Consider the following 23,429-nt stretch of genomic DNA (forward strand, 5'->3'; position numbering starts at 1 on the left):
TTCCAAGGCTATAAATTTCTACAGAAGCAGACTGCCACCGCTTTCTTGTGTGCAGCTGCAGGTGGGTTCAAACTGCCGGTCTTGGTCAGCTTTAACCATGACACCACCAAGAGTTTCTCTGTGTAATGGCTCCAATATACTCAGAGGTCCTCACTTGGTTTAATTTTTATTGGAAATAGAGTTTCAATTTTATACCAAGCTTGCAATTAAAATGATAAATACATACCTTACAGTATTTCCAGTATATTAAATTGTTTGTGCTGCCCATTCTAAATTTCTGAGGATTCCCTTTCTACATATCTAAATTCAGTGTCTGGGTGGTCAGCTTCTAGTGATTTAAAATACCACATATATTGAAAAAGTCCCACAAAGCTGCTATCATGAATACAGAGTATGTAAAACTGGAAAACCACATATAGTTGGTTCTCTCCTTGTAAGCCATCCATTGTAAAATGCTACTTTCCATTGAGTTTATCTCTGATCTGTTTCTCACTCTTTCTCCTTTTAAGATTTGCATAGTGTTTTGGGAATGGAAACTAAGTCTAGTGTAACAAAACATATTTAAGAAGGTAGAAATCTGTTATGCAAAAAACTTGGTGTGCACTGCAAAGAATTTTTAGATTATCTTTCATTTTAGATTACTAATAACAATACTTAATATTGCTTAGATAAGGAGCTCTGGTAGCACAGTGGTTACGAATCGGGCTGCTAATCTCATGGTGAGCAGTTCGAAACTACCAGCTGTTCCCCGGGAGAAAGATGAGGCTTTCTGCTCCCATAAAGATTTACAGCCTCGGAAACCCTGTGCAGGGTCACTATGAGTCAGAACCGACTCCATGGCACATAACAACAACAACAACAATTGCTTAGATATTATAGAATTATGATTATTGAATCAACTGTATTACCTTTGACTTTAATAATACTTTATATTCCAAATATAGGTTAGGGTTTATGATTTTTTTTTTTTTTCATATATAGACATTTAATTGTCCTGGTACCATTTGTTGAAAAGACTATTCTTTCTCCACTGAATTATCTTGATACTTTAACAAAAACTTACTTACCACCAAGAGAACTGAAAACGTGTAATGTATTCATAAATTCATAATCATGATAATCAAAAGGTGAACACAACCCAAATGTCCATCAACTAGTGAATGAATAAATATAATCTGCAAGGTCGGTGGTTCAAACTCACCAGCCACTCCTTAGAAACTCTATACAGGGTCGCCATGAGTTGGAACCAGCTCAATGACACTTAACAACAACATTTATGCAATGGAGGAGTGCTGATGGTACTATATGATAAACGCTGTACTGCCAACCATAAGGTCAGCAGTTCAAACCTATCAGCTACTCCATGGGAGAAAGAGGAGGCTTTCTGCTCCTATAAAGATTTACAACCTCATAAACCCTATAGAGGGTTGCTATGAGTTGGAACCAAATCAGTGGCACCTAACAACAATAACAATATACAAGGGAATATTTAGTTATCAAAAGGAGTGGAAGTACTGATGCATGATACAGTGTGAAATACCTTGAAAGAAGCTACTTACAATAAGCCTCATATTGTATTATTCTATTTATATGCAATATCCAGAATAAGAAAACATCTCTTTGTATTGTTGTTAAGTTCTGTCAAGGCAGTTACACTGCATAGTGACCCTATGTACAACAGAACGAAACACTGCCCAGTCCTACACCGCCCTCAAAATTGCTGCTACACTGAAACCCATTAATGCTGCCACTGTGCCAATCCATCTCGTTGGGGGTCTCATTCTTTTTCACTGTCCCTCCAGTTTACCAAGCATTATGCTCTTCTCCAGGGACTGGTCCCTTCTGATAATATGTCCAAAGTATGAGGATCTTGGCTTCTAAGGAACATTCTGGCTGTACTTCTTCCAACACAGATTTGTTTGTTCTTCTGGAAGTCCATGGCACTTTTTAAATTATTATTATTTGTATTTGTAGATTTGTAGGTTATAATGCCACTGTGAACCGGAATCAAATAAGTGGCAATGGGTGTAGATTAGGTACCATTGAGTGCTTTTGTTCTTTAATTCAGAGTGAGTGAAAAATATGTTGTTGTTCTTGTTATTGTTGTTGTTGTGATGTGCCATGGAGTCGGTTCTGACTCATAGTGACCCTGCACAGGGTTTCCGAGGCTGTAAATGTTTACGGGAACAGAAAGCCTCATCTTTCTCCCGCGAAACAGCTGGTAGTTTCATACTGCTGACCTTGAGGTTAGCAGCCTGATTCGTAACCACTATGCTACCAGAGCTCCTTGAATTATATTTCAATAATATTATTATCAAAAAAATTAATTGGCTATACATATGCATTTTTAGATTTTTTGTTTGAAAATTGTTTGCTGCCAGATTATAAAAATAAGCACTGTAGGATAAGCACTAGACTGCTAATTGCAAGGTCAGCAGTTAAAACATTAGCCACTCCTTAGAAACCCTACATAAGATTATTACTAAGACTCAGAACCAACTCTATGGCATTTAACAACATCATAATAGAATACATTTTAAAATATAAAATCAACCTTGTATCTAACAACCTTGCTAAATTCAGCCATTAATAGTTATGTGTGTGCTCCTCAGAACAATCAACTGTGTAAAACAAAAGGGCAACATTAATCTTAAACCAAGGATGAGAAGACAGGGAAGAATAGGGAAACCAAACAAATGGAGGCATGGAGTTTAGAGAGGAAACAGAGTGTTGACACATTGCGGGGATTGCAGCCAGTGTTACAGAATGGCACTGTGGATTAATGTGCTGGACTACAAAGTCAGTGTGAATCTCAAGGTTGGCAATTCAAGGTCAACAGCTGCTGCTTATGTACAGGGTCACTATGAGTTAGAACACACTCAATGGCACTTAACAACAGCATTGACTGGGAGGCATCCTGGTGGGGCTCTGTAGGATAAGCATTAGACCACAAGGTCGGTTTGAATCATAAGATTTGTGGTTTGAATTTACCAGCCACTCCTTGGAAACCCTAAACAGGGTCACTCTGATTCGGAACCGACTTGTAATAATTTCAATAACTCATAGAACTCATAAAACAGCAATAATTAATTGGGAAAGCACAATAAAATGCTAAACAAATAATGGTTATATGTATATTCTTTTGGATATTCTACATAAACAATCAAAATGAACCCTGGTAATACAGTGGTTGAGGGCTGAGCTGCTAACTGAAAGGTCAAGATCAGCTTCTCTATAAAGGTTACAGCCTAGCTAATCCTATGGGGCAGTTCTACTCATTCTATAGGGTCACTATGCATCAGAATGGACTTTATAACACCCAACAATATGCACAATAGTGTCATCTGTGGCTAATGATATTTGATATTCCCCCCCCCCCATTTTTGTTTCCTTTACTGCTTTATTGCTTTGACTAGGACTTCCAGAACAGTATTGATGAAATATGGTGATGGTGGACATCCATTGTTGGAATCCTGATTTTAGGGGAGAGCGTTCAGTGTTTCACCATTAAGTGTACTAGTTGTACGTTTCACCAGATTAAGAAATTTCCCTTCTGTTCTTAGTTAGCTTTGTTTTTATTTATTTATTTAAAATCAGGAATTGGTGTTGCATTTTCTTGCATATTTTTATGCATCTATTAAAATTACCAAAGGGGTTTTCTCTCTTAGTGTAGTGAATTATACCAGTTGCCTGTTTAATGTTACACTAACCTTAATTTTTTTTGTTGTTGTTTGTTTCTGAAAACAGGTTTTATTTAAACAATAGTTTAAATATATTACATAACATTTAGAACTAAAATGAGGAACCAGTTGTTACTTCCCATGGCATTGGGCAGCTGTTGGTAAATGGAAAGCTCTCTAGCTAGTTTAGGACTGATACATCATTTTAAATTTGTTCCCTTGTCAAAAGTTTAACTCTGAAAGGTGGGCCTCACATCCTGGTTTCTTTGGACATGCCTTAGCTAAGGATATGTCTAGTCAATAAGAACAATGACCTTGGTGGCAAGTTGGATGTCCTGTCACCTCATTACAGGGAAGATGGCCTCCCCTAAACTCTGTCCACTTATCAGATTCGACACTAGGGGTTTTTCTTTTGCAACCAAAGGCTTCCTCTATGGAGTCCTGGTGTGGAACTGTGCATTAATGCTCCAGACTGCAAAGCTGTTTGAACTGCAAGGTCAGTGGTTCAAGCTCACCAGCTGCTCCTTGGAAACCCTATACAGGGTAGCTATGGGTCTCAATCGACTTGACAGCACTTGACAGCAACAACCAAAGGCTCCCTTTAGTGTTACAGCTGCCGTATCCTATCCTCTCTACTCCACCCAGGGTTGTTCAGGTGGTGGGTGAGTTTTTCTTAGGGCAAGCGAGCTTCTGACCACATAACAGCCATCTGTGAGCTTGGCTGAAACATCACGTTATTGCTTTGTTTAAGGCTGGATACTGCCAAGCGTGTACTGCTTGACCTCTGTTTAAATGAGTGACTTCACGACTAGACAGTATGGCTCTTTTCAGTTTATTGCATGAAGGAGTTAAACTAGTCCAAATTAACAGTGGACTCCAAGTGGTTACATTATACAAGCTGTGAGGGTTTTTTTTTGTTGTTGTTGTTGTTGTTCTTTTGTTTTAAGCTTTTATTGTGAATTGAGTGATACTTATATGGGAGAACATCGATTTTGCACTCAACCTATCGTATTTTGTTTCATTACAATGATTGCAATCCCCTCCATGCATCATGTTAACATATTTGCTTCTTTTCCATTGTTTTTTGTTTTGTTTTTATTTAAGTATACAAAAACACCCAGGAATCATTTAAACAACCAAAGGGCACATTCTGCAAGCCAGCATTCTGGCTGCCAGCACACAGCCTGTTTCTTTTCATGAATCTACAGTCCTCAGCTGCTCAGTCTTCCATGTCATCATCCCTGCCTCCATCTCTAGTGTCCCTGTTTCTCTAGTTAGGGTCCCATGTTCCACTCATGCTCTTCTTTTTAAATGGTCCTAGGGCCCTCTGTTCCTGGAATGTAAGATTAACTACTCCCGTCTTTTTGTTATACAACTTCTACCTTTATAGTTGTGACAATCGCAATTAATCATGGTAACAATTACTCACTTGACTTAATCTTATCCATATCTCCTTTCACCAGACCCATCTAGACAAGATGAAAACTATTCAATGGGAATTCTACCTTCCCACACACACTCTGAAACTAAACTCCTTTTTGAAAACTTGTAAGCCAGCCACTTTGTGCCTTTATAGACTCCCTCCTGCCCCCCTCCAAGCTGTGAGGTTTTAAACTTGTGACAAGGGACAGAGGGAAAATTTCTACTCATTGCAGAAATCCTCACTTAAGCTTCAGTGAGCCACAAGCACTTAAAACCCATGAACCTTCAGCTGGTCATCCTTAGCCAGTCCAGTCTCTACAAGGAACTGGCCTCTGTTCTTGTGTTGGTCACCCTGTAGCTGAATTACTTCTCCATATTCTGGATGCTCAGTTACAAATACCATTGCAGGCAAATTTCTTCTTAAATACCTTCACTGTTTCTTTTTATCGTAATTTTCAGTGGTCCCTTGGACAGTAGTAAGGTCTTCCTGCCGTTTTTCTGTTGAATTATTTTATGGCTATGATACTCAGTCCCAGCAGGAAGTAGGTCATCGCTCTTACTTGCATCAGCAAAGGGATTGAAAGAGTGGAGGTTCTGAGTAACAGAAATAGGATACAATTTCTTTTCCTCTGTCAAAAGGGCCTGAGTAAGTTGGTGGCAGGCATGGGGGTGGGGTGGGACCTAGTGTCCAAAAGCAAGGGGGCTGACTCTAGGGGCAGGCTGCTGAGTCCTCGGTGGCATATCAGTGATGGGGGCTAACCTTAAATTCTTAAACATCACTTGTGATATATAATATTTTATTTTTTGCTGAATTTGATATGCTCTACCAACTGTTCCCAGATTACAAAGAAGTTGTATTCCTAAACTATACATGTGGTTGGTTATGTACCGTGGAGTCAGTTCTGACTCATAGCGACCCTGTACAGGGTTTCTGAGGCTGTAAATCTTTACGGGAGCAGAAAGCCTCATCTTTCTCCTGCGGAACAGCTGGTAGTTTGGAACTGCTGACCTTAAGATTTGCAGCCCAATTTGTAACCACTACGCTACTAGAGCTCCTTAAACTATACATGTACTTCCCTGATTACAAATGAGTTGTGTTCCTAAATATGTCTTTAAATTGTATCTCTACATAAATCAAAACAGTTGGGTAGCTCGTATCTAGCATCAGTTAGTCAAATGTTTGTCTTTTTGTTGTCAAGTCAGTTCCAAGTCATAGTGACCGTGGGTATGGTATAGAGTTTCCTAGGACTGGCAGGTGAGTTTGAACCACTGACATTGAGGATAGCAGTCCAGTGCTTATCCTACAGTGCCATTCCAGGACTTTGAGTTGGTTTTGACTCATAGCAACCCTGTTTAATGTTTCTGAAGAGCAGCTGGGGAGTTTGAACCATCGACCTTGTGGTTCAAACCAACCTTATGATTGAGTGCTTATCCTACAGTGCCATACCAAGACTCCTTTCTAAGCCTAAGAAACATTAAAGGAACACAACTAGATATACTAAACCACTTGCCACTCCTCAGAAAACCTATACAGGGTGCTATGAGTCAGAGCTAACTTCAGTACTTAATAATAACATAATAATAATATAGTTAAAAAAATGTTTCAATTCATGTCACAAAGTAATGCCCATTTGTTATAATGAACCATTGTATGTACTTTGAATTTTTAATATAATAGGCCGTATGGAGGATGGTTTATAACTACATGCAAGTCAGTAACGCAGGGAGTGACTGCATTTTATTTAGGACTTTTGAGTAATCTTTATGAGGTATTGTTGTTGTTGTTAAGTGCCATCAAGTCAGTTCCAACCCATAGCGACCCTGTATAGGGTTTCCAAGGAGCAGCTGGTGAGCTTGAACCACCAACCCTGCAGTTCAAACAGCTTTGCAGTCTGGTGCATTAATCCACAGCGCCACACCAGGACTCCTTATGAGGTATACTGGCTTATAAGTTTCTTTTTTTATAATAAGCTTGTCAGGTTTTGGGTATCAAAGTTAGTTTGACTCTTCAAATAAGTTGGTAACATGATTTTGATTGCTGGACAAGTTTGTGTAAGATTGGTATTGTTTTTTCCCAAAATGTTGGACAATGCACCAGGTAAATGTTTCCCCATTGTTCTCAAATGGTTGACCATTCTATGGGGTGTATACCTCACTAATGGTGTCCCCATTATATGCCAATCTCCATGCTTGGCTGAATTAAGCCATGAGAGTGAGTTCAGTTCCAGACCTGAAGGGTGACCAAGGCCCATAGTCTTGGGGTTCCTTCAGTTTCTTTCTGACCAGTAAGCCTGGTCTTTTTTTGAGTTTTGTTCTACGTTTTCTTCCACTGTGTCCAGGACCTTCTAATGTGATCCCTTTCAGAGCAGTTGATAGTTATGGTTGGGCACCATCTTGTTCTTCTAGTTTCAGAGTCATAGATACTGATTTTCATGTGGTCCATTGAGTTAATTGTTTCCAAGTGTTGTCAGTTGTCATCACTCTTCTTTTCTCTGCACAGGAAGAGACCAGTAGTTGCACCTTAGATGGGCACTCATGAGCTTTTAAGATCCCAATTTATACTCACCAAAGTAGAATATAGAATATTATGTTTGTGCCAATTTGTGTTATGCAAGTTGACCATAGTATCTCCTGTGTTTTCTCAGTTCTTAAACTGGGTGTTAGACTATAATTTTTCAAAAAATTTTCTACTATATACATTTCAAGGTATAAATTTTTCTCTAAGCAACTTTTGATATGTCATATTTTCATTGTCAGTTAGTTCACATTTTCTATTTTTCATTATTTTTGAACCATAGTTTATCTAGAAATGTATTGCTTAATTTCCACACATTTGGAAATTTTCTAATATCTTCTTGTTATTTATAAATTTCTTCTTTCAGGTCAGACAACATCTACATTATTTTAAAAGTTTGTTGAGATCTGATTTATGAACCAGCACATGATCCATTCGGTAAATGGTCCATGTAAACTTTTTTTAAATGCCTGTTTCTGTGATTATTGGTTATATAGTTCTTCTAGGTCAGGATGGCTAATGATGCTGTGTAAATCAATGTCTTCACTAATATTTTGTCTGAAATTTTATATAATGGAAAAAATCATAGAAAAATATAATGTACCTAATGTGACTCAATACAAAGCTTTATTACTATTAGTAATACTATATATAATATAATTAGTAAAAATTTTGGTGCTAGATTATAATCATCTCATAAGAAAAACATCAGTCCCCTCTAAGACTGAACCTTAAAGGGAACACATGAGCAGGCATATAAGCTTGCTGGCGAACACATTGGTCTACTGGTGAGTGGAAGAGGGGAAAAGGCAGCAATGAAGAAATGGGCTAAGTTCAACCATGTTCCATAAACTCCCGTTGACCTGGAGAAGAGAAAGAGCCGGTTGGTCCAAAGTGTGGTGAGACCTGGGAACACCTGAGCCCATGGACAAGGACATAGCCACAGAGGGCTAGAGCTGAGAGTGAAGCATCCATCTGATATGAAGTGAGGGGAGACGCACAAGAACACCCGAACTTTCAGATAGTACCCATCTGACCTAGTCTCGATGGCTTGATAATCAGAACTCGACTAGAGGAAGAAAAAAACCAACAATTTTTGGTATAGGAAACAAGGGTAAATTGCTACAATTTGATGAACTTGACCTATACTCTTGGAGGTAGTAACTCTAAATACCAACAGAGAGGAAAGGAGTCTTCACATCAAGTATCAATGCTATCCCCTCTGTATACAGGGTAGATGAGGACAGGCAACTTAGACATTGGCTACCTAAAATGAGGGGGTAATAAAGGCACAAAGTGACTGGATTACAAGTTTTCGAGAAGGAGTTTAGTTTAAGAGTGTGTGGGGAGGGAGATAGGGTCCCACTAACAACTATTGCCCCAAATTGGAAACTATTAGAAACACTCCCTTTAAAATCAGGAAGTTTTGCCCACTAAAAATAAAAATTTGCCCCCTTTCACATCTATTCAACATTGTGTTAAAAGTCTCCTTTAAGTAAGAAAAAGAAAAGAAATACATAAAGATTGTTGTTGTTAAGTGCCGTCGAGTTGGTGCCAACCCACAGCGACCCTGTATAGGGTTTCTGAGGAGCAACTGGTGAGCTTGAACCACCAATCAACCTTGCAACTCAAACTGACTTTGCAGTCCAGTCAGTGCATTAACCCACAGTGCCATACCAAGACTCCTTATAAGGATTAGAAAGATGAAAATAAAACTGACATTATTTAAAAATTATATTTCTATTTCTACATTTAAAAACTCCCAAAGTACATAAAATTTACAGTAAATAATATAGTTAAGAGTGTTTCCGTGTAAGATTAACACTTAAAAGTAATTGAAATCTCTCATTCTCCAACAGGTTAGTCTGAGCATGTTTCATGGTGAATGATAGAGGCAAAACAGTAAAATAAAAACATTCAAGTGCCATCCTTTGCTTGTGTTATGTCTTCTAATAGCACATTGACCAAAACAAGTCACGTGAGTGATCCTAGAGTCAAAGTGAGAGGATACTACAAAGACAGCAGATACAAGGTGTGACACATTGAGGCTGTTTTACAATCTACCACAAATACCAAGGTCCATTTCAAAAATTTTATAATAAGGATGAATTCTAAAAGTTGACCACTGTCAAAATAGCATCTCTTCCAATTAATGAGAAAACCCTAAACACACACACATACACATTTATAAGGCAGGCAGACACTTCTCGGAATACTAGTCCAGTCTTTAACCCGGAGGTAGGTGGGGTGATGATAATGCTGATGACTAGCCTTCATGAGCTTGCTACGTGCTAAGCCCAGTTCCCAGCATTCTAGCTAGAATAACTCACTTAATTTTTTCAGCAACATTAAATAGGTACTCTTTGTAGTCTTTGTTGTATTGATGAAGAAATAAGGCACAGAGAGAGTAATTTCACAAGTTCACACAGCTTTTAAGTAAGATCTCTACATAAAGTAACCTTAAAAAGTTTCTTATTTTCCATTGAGTTATGACTAGACTCTTTGGCAAGTATTTGAAGGATAAACATTGGACTGCTAACTGTAAGGTCGGTGGTTCAAGCCCACTAGCCACTTCTTGAAATCCCAGTACAGTGTTGCTGTGAGTCAGAACCAACTCAACAGTACTTAACAACAAAATTAAACTGACCTCATCCAATTTAATATTCTGTAACTTCCATTGATACAAGTTATTATTGTTAAGTGCTGTCAAGTTGGTTGCGACTCATAGCGACCCTCTGTAGGGTTTCCAAGAAGTGGCTGGTGGGTTTAAACCACCAACCTTGATGTTCAAACCAACCATGCAATCCAGTGCATTATCCTGCAGTGCCATACCAGGACTCCATGAATGATATTAACATATGTCATTAAAATGAGCATTTCTAATTCTGTTATGTTCCTGTGCTAGGCATTTGAGACTTTAGAGGTATATATAGGCGTAGTGGTTACGAATCGAGCTGTGAACCTTAAGGTCAGCGGTTCGAAACTACCAGCCGCTCTGCGGGAGAAAGATTAGGCTTTCTACTCCCGTAAAGATTTACACCCTCGGAAACCCTGTACAGGGTCGCTATGGGTCGGAACCGACTCGATGGCACTTAACAACAACATAGGCATACCTCAGAGCTATTACGGGTTTAGTTCCAGACCACCACAATAAAGTGAATCTCACAATAAAATGAGTCACAATTTTTTTGGTTTCTCAGTGCATATAAAAGTTATGTTTACAAATATATTATAGTCTACTAAGTATAAAATGTAGCTTTATGTGAAATTTTGAATTATGAGAATTACCAAAATAAGACAAAGAAATATGAAGTAAGCACATGCTGCTAGAAAATGATGTGAATAGACTTGCTCGATGTAGAGTTGCCTTAAACTTTCAATTTGTTAAAAAAAAAAAAAAAGAAATGCAGTATGTGCTAAGCACAATATAACAACGTGCAATAAAACAAGGTATGCCTGTATATTTTCTATGTATTATGAGCTGTCCAGCTGTACCCAGTTGCTGCTTTGTTCAACAGGTGGGTTTTCAGAAAAGTCATATGAGTGGAGCTCAGAAGAGGAAGAACCAGTGAAAAAGGCAGGACCAGTACAAGTCCTTATTGTCAAAGATGACCACTCCTTTGAGTTAGATGAAACTGCATTAAATCGGATCCTCCTCTCAGAGGCTGTCAGGGACAAAGAGGTTGTTGCTGTATCTGTTGCTGGCGCTTTTCGAAAAGGAAAATCATTTCTGATGGACTTCATGTTGAGGTACATGTACAACCAGGTATGTAGAGGTGTATTTAAAAAGATTTCTGTTGTTTTCTGTGCTTCTGCCACTTTCTTTTTATTTAGTAGTGTTCAATAGTTCTATTTTCATTACTATGTACCCTAAATATGAGTAGACATCAGTTTAAAAAATGCAGTTTTACAGTATTAATGTTAATATCTCCTACCTCTAGCTTCAGGTCAAACAAATTTATCCATTTCAAGCTCAGTGTTTTGGGCACCAAACTAGAGAGACCACTTTTCTCTCATGTCACTTTGCTGCATTTCCCTTAGAACATAACTTATTTGTTCACTCTTGTCAAAATAGACATAGCATATTGATATAATACGAACTTTACATGTTGCAATATTTAAAATGTCAAATAGCTACTGTTATGAGTTTTTATTGTAATCATTTTTCAACATTTTATTATAAAAATTCTCAACATATGGCAGTGGTAAAAGAATTTTACAGTGAATATTTGGGTATCCAAAATCTTGAATTTTACCATGAATAGTCTTCCTTTATCACATATATCACCATCTAGTCATACACACACACACACACACACACACACGTATTGTGGTTGTTGTTAAGTGCCGTCGAGTTGTTTCTGACTCATAGCGACCCTGTGTAGGGTTTCCAAGGAGCGGTTGGTGAGCTTGAACTGCTGACCTTACAGTTCAAAGCAACTTTGCAGTCCAGTGAATTAACCCACAGTGCTACACACACTCACACTACAACTGGTAGGTTTAAACTGCCAAACTTGTGGTTCATAGTCCAGTGCTATACACATGCATGTATATATGCATATATATATATACATTCATGGCATAGCTCTATAGGATAAGCACTGGACTACAAATAATAAAGTCAGCAGTTCAAACCCACTAGCTGCTCCTTGAAAACCCTACACAGGGTTACTAAGAGTTGGAATCGACTCAATGGCACTTAACAACAACAACAATACATACACACACAACACACACACACACACACATATATATATCTGGGAGTGCAGTGGCTCCATATAATAAACACTGGACTGTAATCCACAGAATCTGTGGTTTGAGCTTACCAGCTGCTCCATGGGAGAAAGATAGGGCTTTCTGCTCCCTCAAAGATTAAAAGCCTCAGAAACCCTCAATCATTATGAGTCAGAAACAACTTGTCAGGACTTAACAACATCTCTTATTTGTAAGTGTTTAGTTTTTTCTTTTGAGGTAAATTTGACAAACAATGAAATGCAAATATCTTAAGTGTTATTGTTGTTGTTAAGTGCTGGTGGAGTGGGTTCCGACTCATAGCGACCCTGCACAGGGTTTCCGAGGCTGTAAATCTTTACAGGAGCAGAATGCCTCATCTTTCTGCCGCGGAACCGCTGGTAGTTTCGAACTACTAACCTTGCGGTTCACAGCCCGATTCGTAACCACTACGCTACCAGAGTGTACATCCATATAATTTTGACAAATTCATATACCTTTGTAGTTCAAACCCTTAGTAATACATAGAACGTACCATTACCCTGGTCAGTCCTTCCCCTTACCTCACTCCCAGAAGCAGTTAACAGTGTCGTATTATCTGAGGCAACAGAAATGAGAAACAGAAATGAGACTTTAAGCACTATGTTGTTGTTGTTGTTAAGTGCTGTCGAGTCGGTTCCGACCCATAGCGACCCTGTACAGGGTTTCCGAGGGTGTAAATCTTTACAGGAGTAGAAAGCCTCATCTTTCTCCTACGGAGCGGCTGGTAGTTTCGAACCGCTGACCTTAAGGTTCGTAACCACTACGCTACCAGAGCTCCTTTAGGATAAACCAAAAGCAGAAGGATAAATAGGAGATAAGAGTTAGGGAACAGAAGGTTGGGAATGGAGAGCACACTAGTATATTTTCTCTGCTTTTATCCATTGCAGTTCTAATGCAAATAATAGATTTTGAGGAAGAATAGACACACTCCCCAAAGAAACTTTGTATTATGTGTTTATACTTTGTGTATCTTGGATGGCTCTTTCACAGATGAGGTATTTTTGAGCAATTTTACAATGTTAACTTTACCATCTTCCTTCTATAGCTTCAGTTCAAATAAATCAAGAGTAGAATTACCAAGATAATTTCAAGCTTGAAAGCAATTAAAAGTCATCATTTTCTATTTCTAACATAAAGCATTAGTGCGCTACTTAAGACAGGTGGGGAAAATTGATAAGCAAATTAATATACCTTCCATTTTCTGGATTTATAATTTTAGGCATGTTCATAGTTTTAATTTATATAAACATTAAGATGAAGTATTCAATAATACTTGTGATGTTGTCTGTGGTAAATAACATTTGCTTAGATTCAAGTGTACCATATTTGTTTTGTTTTTGTTTTTATCACCTAGTATAGCATTCAGGAAATAGGAGAAAACATGAATATTTGTGTAGCTGTTCCTTGCATAAGGGCATGTATTGCTGATTTTATTTATACCAAATACTACTTTCATTTCTGTGTATGTACTTGTTGTTCATTTGTTAGAACTGCAAAATCAGATTTTAAATTTGACAATCTATGTTCGTTACAGTTTACCCTAAAAGTTTACTCTGTACCTGTCATGGCACGTAGAACATTCTCGTTTAGTGCTGTCAAGTTGGTTATGACTCATAGCAACTCTGTATAGGATTTCCAAGGAGCAGCTGGTTTGTTTGAACCACCAACCTTGCAGTTAGCACTCCAGTGCTTATCCTAAAGCTCCACACTAGGTCTCATAGTAATCAATAAATAATTTGTGAGTAAATGGATAAAGCATGCTTGAGTTATTGAAAAAAGATAAATTTCAGATCTACCAAAATAACTATAGGGCCCTGGTGGGGCAGTGGTTAAAGCATTTGACTACTAACCAAAGGGTTGGTGGTTTGAACCCTCCAGCCTTTCGATGGAAGAAAAATGTGACAGTCTGGACAGTCTGCTTCCATTAAGATTTACCACTTTTGAAGTCATATGGAACAATTCTACTTTGCCTTTATGGTCACTCTGAGTTGGAATTGATTTGAAGGCAACAGGTTTAGTTTTAAAGTAACTCTTCATGGATGCCTTCCTTGTCTTTCAGATCATTTCTCAGGCTTAGAGTTTTATAAGTATCTCAGATAGATCATTGACTTGAGTTGATGCTATAATGATACTAATTCCTAATCATCGCCATGTATTCATTAAAGTATATGCCCTAAGACTCTTTTCCAGGAAAAACTTTATTAGGCTAATTTTAACTGTAACATTAATTACTAAGTATTTATTGAATATCTTCTACATGTCCTGTTATGCTGCACTGTGGCAGATTCCAAAGGAGACAGATTCTGCAGTTAGGCATCTTACGATCTGGCTAAGGAGACAGAACTAAGGTATATGAAATATTCAGATCACCGTTAAGTGCTAATCCCTGTGTTTCTGAACATAGATAACATTGGAAGTTCAGAGAAGGTTACTGAGAAGTTAACAGCAATATGTATACCAAACCAAACCCATGGCCATCTAGTGGATTTCAACTCATAGTGACACTATGTAGAGTGTTCAAGGCTGGGAATCTTTACAAGAGCAAAAAAACTCATCTTTCTTCCATGGAACAACTGGTAGGTTTGAACTGCCAACCTTGTGGTTCGCAGTCCAGTGCTTATCCGACAGAGCTACCAGGACGCCTTGAACAATATGTATGTTGTTGTTGTTGTTAAGTGCTGTCGAGTCGATTCCCACCCATAGTGTTTCAAACTTTGAAACCTGTATAGGGTTTCAAAGGAGCAGCTGTTGAGCTTGAATCACCAACCTTGCAGTTCAAACGACTTTGCAGTCTAATGCATTAGCCCACAGGGCCACACCAGGACTCCAAACAATTTGTATAGAAATGGTTAAATGGGAACCAAATTGTAAACTTTCACCGAAATCCCAATGAAATATTGAAGAAAAGAAAAAAAAGAAGAAGAAGAAGAAGCAGCTGAGGGAAGGAATATATGTGTATTGGTAAGAGTTATCAGGGAAAATTTCATAGAGACTCTAGGATACAGGAGGATTTTGAAGATATGTAAGATTTACAACAGGAGAAGGAGGAAGAGGGATATTCTAGGTTAAGAGGAATATGGAAAAAGGCATAATAGTTGGAAAGAGTATGATATATGTATTAAGCAGATAGTACATCTTCTTTCCTGGAGTAAAAATTATGTGCTGATGATGAGGAAATAAGATTGACTAATTAGGTGTGAGATAATAGAGCCAGTTTATGAGATAGCAAAACTGAGTTTTGTGTAAGGGCCTAAAGTGCTTTATAAAAAAGACAGAATACATAGCTAAATAAAACATCTTCTATACTAGTTTGGAGGTGTTGCTAAGCATCTTTAAGTTGATTCCAACCCATAATAACCCTGCATAGCGTCTCCAAGCAGCAGCCAATGGGTTTGAGATGTCAACCTTGTGGTTAGCAGTCTAGTGCTTATCCAAAAGCACCATACCAGAATTCCTATACTAGTCTATATGTTGTTGTTGTTAAGTACTGTCGAGTAGCTTCTGACTCACAGTGACCCTGTATAGGATTTCCAAGGAGCAGCTGCTAAGGTTGAACCGCCAACCTTGCAGTTCAAACTGACCTTGAGGTTGAATGCTTATCCTATGGCACTCCACCAGGTCTGTATAGACTTTGTTTATCCAGTCTATTCCCAAATTCCTCTGAATTGACTTTTATATTTTGGTCTATATGAGGTTTTAGATTTGAGGATTATCCAGTGAAGCCTTCCAAACTTATTCTCTCCACCAAATTTCAAAATAAGTGTAACTGTTATTAACCAGGACTGCTGGTGTGGAGGATCAATACAGGATTTTGAACCACAAGTTCTGCAGTTAAAACCCACCAGCCACTCCTTGGAAACCCTATACAGGGTACAATGAGTCTGAATCGACTTGGTGGCACATAACAACAATACTATTAACCAAGGTCACTGTGACCCAGGTACTAAAGTTCCAATCCTTATCTTATTTGATTTTTTTTCTAGTTTATTTACAGTTGACCATTACTGCTATTATTTCTTCCTTTATCTCCCCAAATTCCACTTGTATCAGTATCCCTCTCTCCTTCCCTAACCTGGCCCTGGTTTAGATCCTTAATCATGTTTTTGACCTTCGTAACAGCCCCTTTCTTGCTCTTCCTAGCTATTATCCTCCTTTTCTACTATCTATCCTTTTGTTGCTGGATATCCAGAAGGATCTTTTTAAATCTCAATGATGTGTCAAGCCCACCAGCCACTTCATAAGAAAAAGATGGGACTTTCTGTTCCTGCAACAATTTCAAGCCTCACAAACCCTGTACAGGGTCACTGTGAGTTGGACGGGACTACACAATGCTTAACAGGAACAACAATGAGGATATTCTATCTCTGTTTCTTCATAACTCCCAGTGCCTGTAGGATAAAGTCTAACTCCCTTTCTGAATCTATCCAGTGTTTCCTCCTGCTTTTCACCCCAGCCCCCATCTTGATTAAACAATACCAAAACATTTGAGTGTGTCATGACAAAATGTGTGTTTTCATACTTTGATTTCTTTCTTTCTGGAATGCCCTCCCTCAGTTTGCTCACCTGAAAAATTCCGAAACATCCATCAAGTCTTAGCTCAAACACCTCCTCTCCTATGACGTCCTACCTGACCAAGAGTTAGGTATTTCCTTTCTTATGTTTCCAATTATGCCTTACATACACTCTTATTTTGATTCACATATGTTGCTTTATAATGGCCTATTAGCATGTCTGTCTCCCCGTGAGACTGTGAGTTTCCTCTAGTCTGGATATAAAGAGCTTCATCTTTATCGCCCAGGGCCTAACACAAAGTGTGGCAGATGGTTGCTCTTCTGTAATTAGTTTTTGGATGAATAAATCAAGTGTTTGTGTCAGTGCAAAAGATGTGCATATGTTGTTTCCTTTTGACTAGAGTGGGAGCAGGATGAGAATTGGAATGGGTGAATGGCAAAATTATACACACATATCTAGTTCCACATCATAGACTGTATTAATTTAATAATTCAGTAAATTATTACAGGAATCAATTGATTGGGTTGGAGATTACAATGAACCATTGACCGGTTTTTCATGGCGAGGTGGGTCTGAACGAGAGACCACGGGCATCCAGATATGGAGTGAAGTCTTCCTTATTAATAAGCCTGATGGTAAAAAGGTATGATGCTAACTTCTTAAATGAAATTAAGTTTTCACTTGCAATGATTGCCATTTTCTCAAGACTCTTGTAAATGCTCCTTAAAACCTCTTCTAGTAACAAGGCTAAAATTGTGACAACATAGAACAGTAGATCAGTAAGCTAGTGTCTATAGTTTGTTTCTGTTATGTTGGATTGCTGGTGAAAACTAATCATTACAGAAATCAGCAGCTGATTAGTAATTTGATTTTTTGTGACACTTATGGCACACATAAGAAATTATTAAGTGTTCAAGCTATAACAAATAGTTTGTTTTAGTCCTTATGGCACTATCCTGTGGTAATCTTAATGCCTTGTCTGTCAATAATATACTTTACTTGCCTGTAGATTGCAGTGTTACTGATGGATACTCAGGGAACCTTTGACAGTCAGTCAACTTTGAGAGATTCGGCCACAGTGTTTGCCCTTAGCACAATGATCAGCTCAATACAGGTATGGAATAAAAAAATTCATTTTGATGAATTTTTTTAAAGATAAAAATTATAACTATGTGTGTTTCATGTGATAATTGGGACAAACAACAAACATGGTAAATCATATATATTATTGATGACTCAATTGGCATGATCGTTCTTGCAGTTTCTGTACGAGTAGCATTTTTCCTGTTACTATAATCTAATTATTGATCAGCTTTCAAATTACTTACTTTAGTTAGAAAGTTATATTGTCTTACCGATGATATTTTTTCTGTTCAAGGCCTACAATAAACTTAATTATATTAAATCTTATATGCAAATATCATTAGTAATACTTGTTATGTTGCCTTTGTTGTTTTTTACTGTCAAGTTGGTTCCGACGTACAGCAACCCTGTATTGGGTTTCTGAGGAGTGGCCAGTGGATTTGAACTGCTGACCTTGTGGTTAGCAGTCCAGTACTGGATCCTATAGTGCCATACCAGGATTCCTTACCTGTTTTTATTATTTGTTAAATGCCGACAAGTTGGTTCCGACGCATAGCAACCTAGTAAGGGGTTTTCAAAGAGTGGCTGGTGAGTTTGAGCCACTGACCCTTACAGTTGAGTAGTTATCCTACAGCGCCACACCAGGACTCCTTACCGATTATAAATTATGCTTAATGAAGTACGATTTATAAATAAAAGTTTGCTCTACAGTGCCAGTAGAAAATTTCTAAATGTAAAAACACTTAGGTATGTTCATAGTGTTTTGAAACATTTTAGTATGTATGACGCGGCTTCAAACTGTTTGTGGGAAAATGGAATTAAAAGATAATGGAAGCTTTCCTAGTACTTCTTGAAGCCAACTCATTTTAGAGAAAATAAATATTTTTATGTAATTTTTAAAATCTTCCTTTTCTTTTTTGCTTCTCAGCCATTTTGTAAGTGTTGTTTTTGAGGTTATTGTAGCCTTTCAAAATTGTCCTGAAAGACCCTAGAGACTTTTACTATAAGCACAGAATACATAGCATAGAAGACTTTAAGGCCATTTTTATATATTTTCTCTTCAATGGAGAGAACACACAGCAGATCCATATGAAAGATAAGGGAGCTTCAAAGACATCTAAAGCATGGTGCTGGTACGCTGTGTTCTAGGATGAGCGCTAGACTGCTAACCACAAGGTTGATGGTTCCAACTCTCCTCAAAACCCCTATACACAATCAACGATGAGTCGGAAAAGACTCAGTGGCACTTAACAACAACAATAAAGCAAAGTCAGGATGGAAGACCAGGGTGAAATTATGAAATGGAGATAAGCAAATAGAGATTAGAGCTATTGAACCAGTAATGAGGGCATCATAGGCTTCAGAGTCATAGGACAGAGGAGAAAAGAAAGACTGATTTTTTTTTTCTAAAGGACTTATACTAAAGTATAAGTCATGGTTGGTTATAACCTATGATTCACTAACCTTTAAAAACTATCCTTCTTTAAAAACAACAACAAAAATTATCCTTCTTAAGTGAATGATCCTTTTGAATACGGACTTAGTATCTAATTTGTTTATAATCAATAGGACAAGGCCCGTATGCATGATAATTAAACCAGATAGACTTTGCCTGTAAAACATTTATTATTTTTTATATTTGATCTAAAGTCATTGAATATTTTCATTGAAAATTTAAGTCCCTAGTAATGAGCTATGGTAGTGTAGTGGTTATGAATCAGGCTGTTAACCTCAGGGTCAGCAGTTCGAAACTACCAGCTGTTCCGCGGGAGAAAGAGGAGGCTTTCTGCTCCCGTAAAGACTTACAGCCTCGGAAACCCTGTACAGGGTTGCTATGAGTCGGAACCGACTCCATGGCACATAACAACAATAACAGTAATGATTTTTATTATATGAGAAATAATTTATTTAAATAAGTATGCTGTTTATTCACTATGTAAACATAAATGCATCCTTCACTTTTCTTTGAATTTACCAATATTTATCCCTCTCAAAAACCAATGTCACTTTTATGATGTAATCTCATAAAGCAATAACACATATATGTAAGGATGTAAACATAAAAGTCAAAACACAACTTCCATTATTAGGAAACATTCTGTAAACTAAAAACCAAACCCACTGCTATCGCGTCAACTCTGACTCACAGTGAGCCTTTAGAACAGAGACCTGCAGCTATCCATAGGATTCCCAAAGCTGTAAATCTTCCACTGAAACAGAGTGCCACAGTCTCCTGCAGGTTCAAACTACTGACCTGTTGGTTAGCAGATGAGCACTTTAACCAGTGTATCACTAGAGCTCCTTGGAACATTCTCCAGACATTAATAATTGATTGTGAAACAGTCAACTTAACTTTTCAAAACAAAACTTTTCATGTGAGTTGTTCATGTTTTCATTTTGGTATGCCTGGAAGAATGGTCATTTTATTGACAAATTGTTAAATTAGGTTGATACAATAATTTTAATATTCTGTCTCCAGAGTTGGGAGTTATTATGTGTCTGGAACATTTTTTGATCATTAAATTTTTTTGAACATTTATAAAATCCTCTGCCAGGATCTTATAAATAGCATTACATAAGAATGCATGTAAGGTTTTGATTTTGTGGTAATAGTTAGAAAAATTGTTGTTGTTGTTAAGTGTCGTAGAGTTGGTTCCGACCCATAGCGACCCTGAACAGAGTTGCCGAGGCTGTAAATCTTTACGGGAGTAGAAAGCCTCATCTTTCTCACACAGAGCAGCTGGTAGTTTCGAACTGCTGACCTTGTGGTTCGCAGCCCGATTTGTAACCACTACGCTACCAGAGCTCCTTATTTAGAAAAATAGAGAATGACAAAATAAGTGCCTAGAATGATGTTACCTATTTCCTCATTTTGATTTTCTTTCTTAATTAAGGTGTATAACTTGTCACAGAATGTCCAGGAGGATGATCTCCAGCACCTCCAGGTAATGGTGTTTACATTGATATTCTTTTTCTGTTTATCTGGTAATTTTGGAGGCACATATATCAGAGTTTCGGAGTTTTGTTGTGCCATCTTCTACTCTGAGAACCCTAACAATTCAGAAAACACCTCTAACAAGAAGGCCTGTCCTATTTCCAGACTTTGTGTTCTGACCTTGTATGGATATGTTCTTTCTCATTCAGTTTTCAAATTCCTTTGCTTCTTTAAACCTGTTTGCTACCAACGCTGTGAATGTGAAAATATGTGACAAATTAGAATGCAGAAAAAAATGTATGGTTAAAAAATGACCCAAAATATGACTTTGAAGACTTACTACCAGGGATATAATAATTGCTAGTGTGATATTAATCATCTGTTAATAATGGTACCATGTCAGATTTTTTCCCCCTGTGGATCACTTTATAGTTATAAACCATGAGATATCTCATAGAATTCTACGTTAGCTCTCAGAGGCCACATCATTGTTTCTTTACATTTATAGATGAGCAAACTAAGGCAGAAAGAAATAAATGACATGGCAAAACTCCTACAGCTAGTTAATGATAGTATGGTGACAAAAACCTGGGTCATCTGACTGGGCTCAGTGCTTCTTCCACTCTCCACGCATCATTTAAAGAAGTAAAGGATTCAATATTTTGTATAGATCACATCTCTATAACAATCTTTGCTCTCTTTCAATTTATGTTATTCTTGGTTACTTTGTAAAACTTATTAATTCTATGATAGTTTATTTCCATATATTTTATAGAAAATTTTACTCACAATATGTTATTTTCTTGTAATCAGCAAATCTTGACATGTAGCAAAATGTGCAAGTCTAACAGATAACAGCGAATAACGGAGCAGGATAAGGGTTGGGTAGTAATCTGTGACTTGGGATTTATATTGAGCATTGTTCTTCATTATATTTCCAAGGTGTTATACTCATCATTTATGACAAGTAGACATTATACTGAATACTTAAACATTTCTCATAATAAGGACTAATGGCATAACACTATTTTGATACCAATCTAGGGGTTTCCATAAAAGGGCAAATTTATGAACTTTAATATTAAACCATCTTTTTTTGAGATCATTTAAAAAAATTGTCCTGTAAATGACAACACCTTAACTTTCCTTCAGAAAAGATTATGAATTCAAGTTATGTTACAAAATGACCCTAATGGGAATGTCTCTCTATTCCCAGGACTAGATGGATTTTAAACATGCTGTTCAGGTTTTTCATTTTGTCACTCTGATCAGATGATTAGTAATGAGTCTTACTATTTTCCATCTAAACTCCCATAATTCCTATCAGAGTGGAGATGTGGCTATGTGGGAGTATCCTAAATGAGCAAAGTGTGTTAATCCTCTTGCCAGTGTTCTTCCCCAGTTCTGAACTGTAACACTGAGGGTTGTTACTCTGGTGGCATTTCCTGTGGACAGATAAGGAAACCCACTTGACCAGTCTGGGTAAAACTTTTCAGCAGAAGCCAGTCACTCTCTCAGGTTTATGTTCTCTAAAACCTTACATTTCTGGCACTATAAAAACTCAAATCATGATGCCTTGTGATGTCAGTTAGGAGCAATAAAAAGTAAGAGAAGGCAGTGTATTGGATTTTCCACTTTTTAAGCCAAATGCCTATATGTTTTTGTAATTACCCAGGTCACCATGTCATTAAATGTTTTCAGGAAACGTTTATAAAATGTATCTTACATAATTTATGGATTTCTAGTCTAATCAATGCCAGTTCTGATTTGAAAGGTCATTTAGCATGTTCTTCCTTCTTACTCACTTCCCCAAGAAAAATGTGTCCCATGTTCTAGATATAAAAAGTATTACCTTTAAAATAGAACTTAATTTTTTAAAAATGTACTTTGTCTTTAACTTTTTAAATATCTTAATTACAATAGCTCTGCTATATCTGTACAATAATTACTTCCTTAAAGTGGTTGTTGTAATCTTAATAATATAGTATTCTGTTTCAGCTAGGGGGAAAAATGAACAGAAGAAAGCCAAGAAGTAAAACTTTGAAGATACTGAAGTTTTCTTTTTGTTGTTTTTGTTGTTGTATATGTGTGTGTATGTGTGGGTATGATTTGCCTTCTAGCTTTTCACTGAGTATGGCAGACTGGCAATGGAGGAAACATTCCTGAAGCCATTTCAAGTGAGTAGGGTTAAAATGATTGGAACTTTTTGTTAGATTTTCCTGAACACTATAACCAGGCATACTTGTATTAATTAGTTGAGAGAGCCATATTTCTTTCTCTTTTTCTTTATTTTATTCAATTTCCATTATTGAATACTTATTTGATGAAAGGAGGACATAGAAATAGGAAAATGAAAAGACAATAAGACATTTTGGTGCCTGTGAAAGTTATCAGCTTTCCTTCCTGAACTCAATCCTGGAGTTCTCATAGAGTCCAGAAGAAAACTGACATATTTGTCAGACATAAAAGCTAAAAACAATCAACCAGACAAGACTTCTGGGAAAATAGA

At 37.4% G+C, this 23,429-nt stretch overlaps 1 protein-coding gene across 2 annotated transcripts in view; it reads left to right on the plus strand.

The window, feature by feature from the left end:
• Window positions 1-23,429, plus strand: part of ATL1 (atlastin GTPase 1) — an 82,696-nt gene that overhangs the window by 14,081 nt on the left and 45,186 nt on the right. For both annotated transcript variants that reach the window (XM_006872338.1, XM_006872339.1), the window contains exons 2-6: window positions 11,136-11,383; window positions 17,411-17,545; window positions 17,912-18,016; window positions 20,880-20,930; window positions 23,041-23,097. In XM_006872338.1, coding sequence (XP_006872400.1) covers window positions 11,136-11,383; window positions 17,411-17,545; window positions 17,912-18,016; window positions 20,880-20,930; window positions 23,041-23,097 — 596 coding nt within the window. The remainder of the gene's footprint in view (window positions 1-11,135; window positions 11,384-17,410; window positions 17,546-17,911; window positions 18,017-20,879; window positions 20,931-23,040; window positions 23,098-23,429) is intronic.

Source organism: Chrysochloris asiatica, unplaced genomic scaffold, assembly GCF_000296735.1.
Source record: "Chrysochloris asiatica unplaced genomic scaffold, ChrAsi1.0 scaffold00194, whole genome shotgun sequence".
NCBI classification, from domain to species: domain Eukaryota; kingdom Metazoa; phylum Chordata; class Mammalia; order Afrosoricida; family Chrysochloridae; genus Chrysochloris; species Chrysochloris asiatica.